At 43.4% G+C, this 12,124-nt stretch overlaps 1 protein-coding gene across 1 annotated transcript; it reads left to right on the top strand.

Annotated features, from left to right (window-relative positions):
* Nucleotides 1-808: 808 nt before the first annotated feature.
* On the top strand, nucleotides 809-11,919 carry STOM (stomatin). Its single transcript, XM_068414196.1, has 7 exons — nucleotides 809-919; nucleotides 4,996-5,099; nucleotides 6,001-6,073; nucleotides 6,944-7,026; nucleotides 8,756-8,959; nucleotides 9,459-9,593; nucleotides 9,994-11,919. The coding sequence occupies exons 1-7, from the start codon at nucleotides 871-873 to the stop codon at nucleotides 10,186-10,188; spliced, it is 843 nt and encodes a 280-aa protein (XP_068270297.1). The 5' UTR covers nucleotides 809-870; the 3' UTR covers nucleotides 10,189-11,919.
* Nucleotides 11,920-12,124: the final 205 nt, after the last annotated feature.

Genomic DNA, 12,124 nt, shown 5'->3' on the forward strand with positions numbered 1-12,124 from the left:
CTTTATGACACCTGGAATGTAATGACTGTATGTGTAGGGATGTGTTTCTACACACACCTTGTTCTGTGGGATGAACCTTGTAGAAAAGCAGCAGAGATCATGACTTTGATGTCTTCAAAAAGGGATGAAAGCTCCAAACTCTCCATGAGTGTCCTGCAACAGGTCAGGAAGAAAAGTGTAACACCTGAAACTCGAGGTGAATTTTTGAAAAGCAGGTTTTTTTCTCTTCAGGATTGTTTTAATGCCCTTCCCATTTTGGACACATGCTTCAGCACGATCACAGACAGGAATACAGCGTGCATTAGCACACTACTCCTCAAACGGTGTGGTTAAAAGGCAAATCTTATCAGTTTGCAAGCTGCTCCTTATTCATTCTGTTATGTGAGACCGTACCTCACCCATGAAAAACCATCAACTTTCATCTTAAACCACGCACGAGGCCAGGGCGCAGCTGGAACCTTCCCTGCTCACCTCAGGCGTCCCACTGCCGCCGGACCCCCTCCGCTCTCTCTCCCTCGCCTTCCCCTCCTGCCTCCCGCCCCGCTCCGGGCACCGCTCCGACAGCCCGGCGCTTCTGCCTGCTGCCCGCGGCCGTTCGCCAGCGGCTGCCCGTCCCGAGCACCACCGCTGAGGGGCGGGTGACCACCGCCACGGCCGCCCCCCCCCATCCCCTCAGGCCGCCCCGTCCCCTCCGGTGGCGGCGGGACACGCTGAGGGGGGGGTGCTGCGCGTGACGGCCGCGGCCCCACCCTCGCCTCGCGGAGCGGGGCGGGGCGGGGCGGCGCGGGGCGGGCGCGCGGGGCTCGGCGGGGCGGCGCGGGGCAGCTGGCGCGCGGCGGCGGCTGTGAGGGGACGGCGGCGGCGGCGGCCATGGCGGACCACGAGGCGGGGGTCGCGCCTAAAGCCCGGCGGGCGCAAGGTACCCAGGGCAGGGGGGAGCGAGGAGCGGGGCTGGCCCCGCGGGGCGGCGGGGGCACGGCCCCTCAGCCGGTCGCTCTCCGCCGGCTCCGAGCGCCTTCCCGTCGCCCTCCGGTTTTCTCTTTCGGTTTTGATTATTATTTTATTTAGTCGCTGAGGAAAGTTTGCGGATTCTTCGCTAAAGTTAATCGCGCGGACAGAGCCAGGAGCGGTGCCGCCCCGCCGCCCGGGCAGCCTCCCGCTGTCCTCGGCCCGCAGCAGCCCCGCGGGCTCGCCGGGGAGGCCGCCGCCTCCCCCGCCCCGGGCCCCCAGCGCGGGCCGGGCCCCTCCGCGGCTCCCCCGGCTAACGGCGCGGGGTGTTGCCCCACGGTGCCGCGGTTCGCCGCTTCCCGGCTCTTTGGAAATAGCGCACGGGAAGGTAGAAGAGCGTTGCTGAGACTTGGCCCCAGTTGCGTAATTTGGGGTGGTTTTTTTTTTGCATGTGTTTTGTTTTCCTGTACGGTAACTCGGGTCACGAAGGGGAAAGCTGAACAAGTGATTAAGAGCAGAGTCAACAGAAGTAATCCCCGAGGCGCTGCACCAGTAAATGAGAGCAAAAAGGATTTGGGGACTGGTTTACACCGTTAGTGCTTTTCACTGGATCAAAATGTTAGATAGGTGTGAGTGGGGAAGTGATAAAAGTCAATTTCCTCAAGTGGGGCAATGAAGCCGTAGTTAATTTTTACTTCTTGGTATCGTTATTCTAGTGGATTTTGGCCTTCCAGTTAGTAGGTGTGAGTGTAACCTGCGTCAGGAAGCTTTGAAGCTGATGCACTAAAATAACACAACCAACAGTTTCTATCCCGGGAAGCTTGAGCGTTTTCCTGCTACGTGGGTTGTTCAGAAACAAACTGCAGAAAAGTCATGATTTATTTTACGTTTTTGTCATTTGCAACTGGGGAAGGAAACTTATTTATAAGATAGCTTTATAGACGAAGCCTTTGGCTAGGTAATCTGAGTTGTTGTATAAATAACTGTAGATCTATTTGGGCCCCGTGCCTAATGGCACATGCTAGTTCTGGTATCCTTGGAGAGGATCTACATTTCATTCTGTAAGTATGTTGGTTATTAATACCGAACAGTGGTCGCTCTGAAGCTAACCTTGTCTGGGACTTGGCAAGCCTTTCACTTTACGTGCTACTGAGGTTCTTTCTTCTGTAGTTACTGTATGATGTGGTGTTTTGGAGGCTAAAGCTGACTACCAGTTAGTTTTGTCAAAGTATCTACAGAATAAATGGCATTAGACATAATTTTGGTTATGAGATGTAATAATTTTGGCCGTTTCCCATGAAATGGTTTGAGAAGCATCTGAAAAGACATTTAGTTCTCATTGAAAGTAATATTCCTTAATATTACTTTCCGTTTTAAAGTAATATTCCGTTTTAAATCTGGTGGGCTGTTTATACGGCTGTGGGGGAAGGTCCCTTCCCCTCACGGTACCTGGGAGTCTGGCACATCTTCGCTGTGTGACACTGATGTGCTTGTTCAGACCGTGTGGTCTTTGCAGAAGAAAATAAATGGCAAGAGAAGCGTATGCCACACCTCGAGCGGTAATGAGGACTTCCCCTTCCATCTCAGCCTCCAGCGCTAAGTGTTCATTATAAATTGTTAATACTGTTTGATGATCCAAGTGATAATTTCTTGCTAAAGTAACGGTAACTGTTCCAGGCAATTTTAAAGGGATCAAAAGCTGATTCAACTGAATTTTTTTTTAATATTCTTTCTCCTTGTGGTATATTTCTTAGAAGTATGTAATCTGTTGCAGGCTGTCCACAAATAAGGTTCCTCTGATTAAATTCCAGGTGTGAGTTTTTAATATCTTCTTAATAAAAGAGCAAGAATATCGCAGTGTTTGAACTGCAGCTGTAGGGTTATGTGACAGAGTGTTCGGCACTTCAGAAAATCAAGCAAGAGAGAACCAGAGTTGAGGGGCTGGAGTTGCTGCAAGGTAAAAAATGGACTTTCTCCTGTTGGTGCCTGTTCAGCCCCTGCAGCGTGGAGAACGGCTTCACGGCTGACTTACAGTTAAGCCTTGCAGCTCTTCTATGTCAATAGTCGCTTTTAAATCATAGCTGAAGTTGTGAAGAGAGGTTATTAAACATTTGTATTTAATAAAATATTAGAATACTAATACTACTTATTTTCAAGTAACTTTGATTTATTTTTAGGCTTTCTATTTTTTATAGCTCATATTCCTTTATTGGTGTGGCTAGTTCAAATGTACTTTTTCAGATGGAAATTGATAATTTCTTTGCAAAGTGAAAAGTCTCTCCCTGTTAAGAGAAAAAATTTAATTTTTTTCCACATATACTGCCTTTAGTATTTTATTCCAACAGCTAGTTGCATATATCTATCTGCTGAGAAAATCCTAAATTCAACACTTGTCAGGCTTGTCTGTTTTTTTAACTTAGAAGAAGATTCCAGTGGAATGGTTAGAGATGGTGGAGTTGGGCTTGTTCTGGCGTATGTGGGGGTTTGAGCATCTTTTCATGGCCAACATAGAGTGGTTGAAACGGAGTCGATGTCTTTATCATTAAAGAATATTATTTCTTAATAGAAGTTATTCCTATGATTAATAACAGTCCTATGATTAATAGTAACAAATACAATCATAAATTTGTCTTTTTCTTTCATGATTATATTTTCTAGGCCTTGTCTCTGCAGGTCATAGCACCTTTAAAATGAAGGACAGCTCCCAACAGCAATAGCAGTGGAGAAAATGCAGTGTACTCTGCATGTTTTTAACTACATCAGAGTTTTTGGTGGTGTCTGGTTTTTGAAGCCATTACATTGTTTTTTTCATTGCTTTTTCAGCAGCTGCATACATTATAGTATATTAATATTTAAATATATATCCCCAGCAATTATTGTTAATGATCATGCATCTGTTGTAGGAGCAAGGTTTTGGTTTTGTTGTTGGTGTTTGTTTTTTTTTTCTTTGGGAGGAGTAAATTGCATTTCTCCTTTTTGAGTTTGATTATATAACAGTATCAGAAATGTCACATGGGGAGTCCAGCGTAGGGAGAAGCAAAACCCAGTTCTCTCGAGTTCCCAGGCAGAACTCTCGCTACAAAACCATTTTTCCTTCTTACTCTTGTTCTCTTTAGCTAACCTTTAATGCTACAGATGCATTACTTTTGGCTTTTTAAAGGATGGAGTGAGAAAGATGGATTTCAGCATCTCCACAGCAGGAATTGATGGTTGTGAGTGCTCGGTTTCACCCTGGGATATCCCACTTGGCAGGAGTCTTAGCTGGCAGGATAAGAAACTTCCTACAGCTTTATGAGTGCTTCCCAGCACGTCCGCGTTTTGTCATGGTGCATGGCTTTTTTTAGCGGGGTAGTATTTGAAACCACGAGCTCTTGTTATGTGCCGATTCTGGAGATACCTTCAGCTGGTGTCGTTCAATGACAGAGAACCATCGTGTTTGTTTTCTAAGCATAAGGAGTCTTTGGCCAAGAAATGCTTGATAGAGGTTTTATTTCATGTCCAGCTAATCTTCCACTGCATCTTATCCTACTTCCTAGATACAACAGTTCCGAGAATTGTGGTTTTCTTAGATCCACACCTATGACAGCTGGAACATGAACTAAATTCTAGCTGTCGATCACTAGAGGTGACAGGCCATGGGGTATTTGCATTTCACTCATTAAGCAAGTGTTGCTTTGCCTTCCTTAGGCGATAAAAGAACAGGATTTCTACTGCTGCCTATTGGTCATTCTGCTAGAGAAAACTGGGGAAGAGGGAGGCATTGGAGAGTCTATAGACTTAAATGTTGGCGTACTTAATTCTGCATAAATGTTACTTGGGCCGCATTCTGCCCTCAGCCGTCTTGAGCAACTCCTAGAGACTAGTGAAAATGAAAGCAGAATTTGGCTTTTAATTTGACCTGATCTAAACCTAATGAGTTTGGCCAGAGGAGCAGTGCTAACAGTGGCTTATTTCAAGGAATATTCAACACAAATATTATTGTAGGCACTTTCTTTAACAGGCACTCTTGCTTTTAAAAATCTGAAAATTTCTGCTCTTTTCTTGCAGATGACTCCGATACTGGCCTTGGTTTGTGTGGGTGGATCCTCGTGATCACTTCACTTTTTTTCACTGTTATTACATTTCCTGTATCAATCTGGATGTGCATAAAGGTAAAATCGTTCACTCCTAAGTTGGATTAAAACGTTAAGCAATGCAGATGCTTCCTCATGGTTATTATTGTCTTTATTTTATTTATTTGTTTTAAACACAAATTAATCTAACTCTATTCTTTGATGAACTATAGCAGAGAGTATATAGCAGACCCCAACATTTCAGTGCATTAATCTTCAAACCAGAAAGAAAAGTGCTATTACAGTATTTAGTCAAAATGATTTTGCATTGACATCTTTACTACATCTACCCGGTTGTCATTAGTATATCAGCTAGTTTGGAAGATCGGAATAATTGCAAGAATGCATTGGAGGACTGATTTTTTTAATTATTTTTTTTTTTAAGGAGATCACTCCCCATATATATATATGTGTGTGTGTGTAAATATGAAATATGTAAATATAAATATATAAGTATGTACATACATGTAGCTGTATGTGACAGACCTGTAGAGACTGTGTCATCTGTGATCACTTTGAGCTTGATGTTTTCAGTTTCCAGACCGGAGGAAACACCTCCTGCTTTGTTTTGGCTAATATACCGCATCAGAATCAGACCTGGAAGAATCTCTGCTGGGTCACGTATCCTGCGCTTTGCTTTGTTGTTGCCAGGATATTCCTGACGGCTGCTGCTAGTGCTTGGCCCTGCCCAGGTGACATGCTGCTGCTTCCGCTGGTGATAGATGGTGCCACAGTCTGAAGAATATTTCTTGATCGTTCCTTTTGGTGTTTGCTTTTGGCAATAAAGTTGAGGCTAAAAGTCTCAAAAGCAGCCAGTACAGAAATGAAATGTAATGTGTGTTACATTTGAGACTTAAGACTGTCTTAGACTGGTGTGTACATAGTTTGGAATCCGTCCTATGGCTTCTGGGAACGCTTGCATGACATGCATTTGTTACAGATTATAAAGGAATACGAGCGAGCCATCATATTCAGACTGGGACGCATCTTAAAAGGGGGAGCAAAGGGACCAGGTATGTCCTGGAGAGCATTCTTAATATTTGTTCTCATGTGTCATCGGCAAAGTAATAGCTGTCTGGAGACGTTGCGTTAGACTGGCGAATGGATTTCTCAAGAATTTTGTAACTTCCAGTAAGAGGATATATTACTTTATAGGGAGAAGACAGTAACCTCGTGATCTGTGAGCCTTACCCAGATCTCCTTAGTTAATGCATGGACTAAAGGTGGAATCAAAAGCACAGAATGTAAAGGGAGGAATAATGGCATCAAATGTGCCATTTTAAAAAAGAAGTTTATCAGTTTAAACCCAAATGGGCTGGAAGCCTCGATGTTCTTCAAAAGAAATAGAAGCAATTAAATTATTTGATAGTTTTGAGACGTTTCCTGCATCTATTAGAAATTCTGATGAGATCTGAAAGAATGTTATTTGCAGGTGTTGCTCCTGCAAAGTGACAGAAAGGGGCAATAGCTGCTTCCTTCGTTTTCATCCAGGTTTTGCAATACTTCCACATTGCTGTAAAGTTGAAGAATTACAGTGATCCACCAGAACAAAAGGCGGTTGATAGTTTCTGCTTGCCAGAATTAAGCCCCACAAGTAACTGTGTGGGACAAATTTTCAAAAGTAGCTGTTAACAGTTCTGGGATTTTTTTCCCCAAATGTTGAAGATCCTAAATAAGTCAGACCTGAATAAATTGAAGTTTCTCAGCATACTTTTTTGAAAATCTTACCCTGGTTTGAAAGCCACTAACGAACATGCTGCTGAGCTTGTTACAAAGAGGGCTATATGGCTACAGTGGTTGGGTTTAAGCTTATTTCAGTAGCAAGTTTTGTCTGTTTTAATGACCTATTTTCACATCTTCTTGAATGGATTTTTTTTGTACAGGTTTGTTTTTTGTCCTGCCCTGCACAGACAGCTTCATCAAAGTTGATATGAGGACCATATCTTTTGACATTCCTCCCCAGGAGGTGAGTTTGCACTTGCCTTTGGATCTGCTAAAGTGTTTGCAGAATTTTTTGCACTTTATTTGTCCTCTCCCCCTCTCGGTATTGGGTAGGATGTAGTTTTAACGTAGATTTCTTGTGCAGATTCAGTGTATTGTGAAGAACACATATATCCTTTAGTAATATCACTCAATAAGAGAAGATCCCTGAAAGAAAACAAGTTATGCTGTCCTCTAAGGAACAAATAAGATAACCTAATAGTGCCTGAGAGCCAGAAGGGGAGGGGTTTGGAATGAAGACTGCTGGACTTTGTGCAACATTCTCCTAATTGTTTCTGTGAAATCTGGAACACTTCCAGAAGCAGCAGTGATCTTTCCTATGCCCATTTATCTAGATTTATAAACTAGCTAAAATAATGGGATGAAATTATTACATACATCAAATGCTATTAATAGCAACTCGGGTAATGGTCCATTCCCTTATGTGGGTTTTGTCTGCACATTGCTTCTGTGTCCTGCTGTGCACAGGATCATTGTGAAGAGGTACCACGCCTAATGTCATCCGATGCCTTTCAGTTTGAAGGTCCTAAAGAACAAAAAAATTACTTTTCTTTCTAGTCTGTTTTTCCTTGGCCATCTTCATTTTTTAGCAGAATCTCTCCACAGCATTAAGCTCCCTGAACTCGGTGATGCCAATTCTGGGGATGACAAAAGAATAAAAACCATGTAGCCCTCTAAAACTGTTAGTGAAGACTTGTGTGTTGATGATTATAACTGTATCCCTCATGCATCTGGTGTATTTTGCAAGACAAAGATGCTTGATGCAACCTGTCTGTTGCATCTGTTTCCTGTCATATTTGCTGGTCGGTTTATTGCTCATCATTAGTTGTAGATTTAGACAAATGGCAACTGTCATGGTACACTCTAAAGGGTAATTGGTAGAAACCTAATCACTGGCAGGCAAAATGTGCTTGCAGCTGCTGATGTGCCATTAGTGAAGCCATCAGTTCTACGATTTTTCTTTTGGCTTGATTAAATTATGCTTGTGGATTTAGGTTGGTTTGTGTTCCGTAGGTAAAAGCAGAAATATATTTTTATTTGTACAACATGATTTCTGTGCATGTGCTCATTCTTTGTTTATCTTATGCTATTGCAAAAAGCTTGCTAAAATAGGTAGTTTGGGGAAGGACAGTGCGGGTAAGTCTTGAAGGTTCAGTAACTCATGTGTGCTGATGTTCTTGGAACCTTCTCTGTGTCCTGGGTCCTTCATCATGCACACCTCTTGCCTTCCTGTACAGGCAGTCTGCCTCCTACACATCTGTTACGATAAACCTCACCAAAACATAGCAGGGGGGACCTACCTGGTTATGGTACGTTGCTAGTTTCAGAATAACAGGTTAAAGTTTCCCAGGTGAAAGAGCAGATGTATTTCAGTGTAAATTATTTCCGATTTTTTTTTCCCTGTCACTTGTATGAATTGCAGATCCCGCTGTGAGTTTGAAGAAGTGAGTTAGAAACATTATGGCAAAGCCAATGGAATGTAGAAGTGTTCTAATCCCATGTGTAGTCTTAGCTTTGCCGAGCTATACTGGAAAGTTTCATGTGCAGCATACATGTGTAAGACCTTTTGTTTTCAAGACAGTTGCTTTACCCTGGAAAAACTAGGATTTTGTCTAGTACTACAAATATGTAATTACCATGATAATTAATCATATATTTATTGAATATAATATGCTTTCCCCATTGCTTTTTAGATCTTGACCAAGGACTCTGTGACAGTTAATGTAGACGGAGTGGTTTATTACAGAGTTCAGAATGCCACCCTTGCTGTAGCCAATATCACAAATGCCGACTCAGCCACCCGTCTGTTAGCACAGACGACTCTGAGGAATGTTCTGGGGACCAAAAACCTTTCTCAGATTCTCTCTGATCGTGAAGAAATTGCACACAGCATGCAGGTATGAGCAGCTTTACCTAAGCAATCCATCAAACAATCAGTTAAGCCACAATCCCATGGATAACTTCCAGGCCAGGGTTTATTTTACCTTCTAAGTGATAAGCCAAGTTGTGATGTGGAGCTTTAGGCAAAACCCTGTGGAGCTTCTGGGATGGCATCTGTATCATAAAGATGAGTGACTAAAGCAGTAATGGACCAGTGGGGCTAGTGAGTGGGGATGAGGGATACAGGAGAGGAGGGCTTCCCTGGCTCGTTACGTCAATACTCTGCTGTTGAAGGAAATTATGCCACGAATTCCTTCAATATATTAATCAAGCTCTGGGTTTTTTTTGTTAGTTTACAACAGTTATGCTTTTATAATTATCAAATCATAAATACTAAAGCCCTTAAAGTCCAATAATTGTTAAGAGAATTAATTTGGTTTATTGGTCATTCTTCAAATTTGGACATTTGTTTGCAGCCAGGTAGATGGCTTAACTTAATTGTCCTGCCTTGTATAGGCCACGCTTGATGAGGCAACAGATGATTGGGGCATTAAGGTGGAACGTGTGGAGATCAAGGATGTGAAATTACCTGTCCAGCTGCAGAGAGCCATGGCTGCAGAAGCGGAAGCTGCCCGGGAGGCGAGAGCTAAGGTAGTAACATCAATATGTGGGTTTGGATTGATTGATTTATTTTTTCTTCATGAATAATTTCACATGGTGATGTAGAGGATGAAGATGCTCAGCCAGATTGTGTTGTAGCAAATAGGAGTGCAGGGCAGGATTTCTGTGGATTTGTGTCTGGGTGCTTAGAATCACAGAGTGGTTTGGGTTGGGAGGGACCTTAAAGCCCATCTAGTTCCAACCCCCCTGCCACGGGCAGGGACACCTTCCACTAGACGAGGTAGCTCAAAGCTCCATCCAGCCTGGCCTTGAACACTGCCAGGGATGATACGTATCTCTGGTTTATGACTTAAGGCTGAAGTCATCCTACCGATTTCTAGTTTATTACTGTGCCAGAATGAATTAAATTTCATTTATTTTGCTTCCCCAGGTAATTGCAGCTGAGGGTGAAATGAATGCTTCCAGGGCCCTGAAGGAGGCATCCATGGTTATTACGGAGTCCCCTGCTGCTCTTCAGCTTCGTTATTTGCAGACCTTGACCACCATTGCTGCGGAGAAGAACTCCACCATTGTCTTCCCATTGCCCATAAATATGCTGCAGGGCCTCACAGGCATAAATGGCTAGGCAGAGTGGGAGGAGGGAGTTTGGGGTGGGTTTTTGTGCTACAGCGAGTGCTTGCAACACTGAATTCCCTGTGTGTTATAGCTTAGTGTGGTGTTTGTTAACAAAGGGGATTTGCTGAGGAACCTCTTTTGTTATATTAAGTGTGTTATAAAAGTTGTATGTAATGTTTGTGAACATGGACAATCAAAATATTTGAAATTGAAAACCTCTCAAAATGAGTGCAAGCAGATTGTGATCTTAAGTAAGCATGTATCCATCCTGTCCTGGATGGGACACCCTTAATCTAGGACCTCCCATTTTCCAAGAGTAGATAAAACCAGCTGTGGGGAAGATGAGATGATCCAACATTTGGAAAGAGAAGTATTCCTTTTAGTAAGTGGCTCTGGAGCCGTGCAAGGGCAGTGAGACAGCCCTGACTGTATTCTCTGAGTGCAGCTATATGGGATGAAGTCATCTGAGTGTTGTCATGGGGATTGGTTCTCCAGCTTACACAAGGAGAAGTAAGGGATGCTGATACAGGAGAATACTATGCTGGGTACTTCTGAAAATCAGGCTCATGCTCCCTAAACCAGTCACCTATTCATGAGGAACAGTTGTTACCCAGTGTTACTGAAGTGGAACTTTCCATCTCTGTGCTGCCACACAGAAGTGGCGTAATCAGGCGGTAGTTATGGATACAATATGCCTGCACTCACTGATGGGCTGCTGTGGTGTTGTGTCTGTGTAGATTTATGCTGCTTTAAAGCACTGAAAAGTTGTTGGGTCTGCCTTTACAAGTCTCTTAAAAATTATTTAAAAAAGCCAAAGTACTGACTCCTGCATTTTATCCAGGTCTAAACCCTGCTGCTCTAGGAAGGAAGATCTCTAATTAGCAGGGGGGTGATGCTGTACTGTTTATATGGCTGTTCTACAATGGGTGATTTACCTGTTGCTGTTTCTGAGCAGACCTGTAGTATTTGCTGTGACACCAAGGGCTTATACTTCATACCAAAAGCCTGTAATCTTTAGTTCACGTAGTCCTGAGCTGTAAGTCTGTTAAACTGTATTCATATTTTGTACCTGTTTAATAGCTGTAATTACAGATTAAAATGAGAAGAATTAGAGTCTGCATGGAGAGAAGGCTCTTTAGGCTGCCACCATCAGAGTTTGGCATCTGGGCTTTAACTACTGGGAGGTGGCAATGAAAATGAAAAGCCAAGATCAATGATTTAAGAGCCCTTCTCACACCAGCCAGCATAAAGTTCCTAATCTGTCTTTTATCACCTTTGTGGTACCCTCAGTTCTGTATTTACAGGTCTGTTCACCTGTGCCTTGACGCGCTGTGCCTTTGTCACTGGTAGGAAGGATGCCCAGGTGCTGTGAGGGCTGGAGCTAACAGTGATGGTTCTTTTCTGCCTGTTTGCTGTGAACTTTGTGTTGTCTCCTGCATCACAGCAGCAGTATACCCAGCTGCCTGTGCTTGTCAATATTACAGTTAATGTAAGCTGAGCTTGACTTTTTGCTGGGAGAGGGGGAGAAATATGGTTAACAAAGCTGCAATAATTAGCATTACGGTGCTCACGCGCTTGAAGTGGGAAACAGTAACTGCAGAGCTTGAGGCTAATCCTTGGGGAGGAGGAGTGAATCTGTAACTCCCTCTGCTGCTGCTGTCGCTGGCCACCCCCGGGAATTCCTGTTGACACCAGGCGCACGCTTTTTGCTCTCATCCTGAATAAAAAACCATGCTGTTTACTAATGAGTGACTTTTTGAAAGAGTAGAATGCTGTTAATTTATCAGGGTCTTAAATGCTTGTAATTCTGGTGAGGGGAAAGCAAAACAATCCCAAACCCCAAAGGCATTTCTGTAACCATCTGGTAACAAGTGCACGGGTAAAGATGGCACAAAGAAGGTTTCATTTTCTAAGCTCTGTTTGTTCAAGTAAGTTCAAATGTGGGA

The sequence above is a fragment of the Nyctibius grandis genome, chromosome 16, assembly GCF_013368605.1.
Source record: "Nyctibius grandis isolate bNycGra1 chromosome 16, bNycGra1.pri, whole genome shotgun sequence".
NCBI lineage: Eukaryota > Metazoa > Chordata > Aves > Nyctibiiformes > Nyctibiidae > Nyctibius > Nyctibius grandis.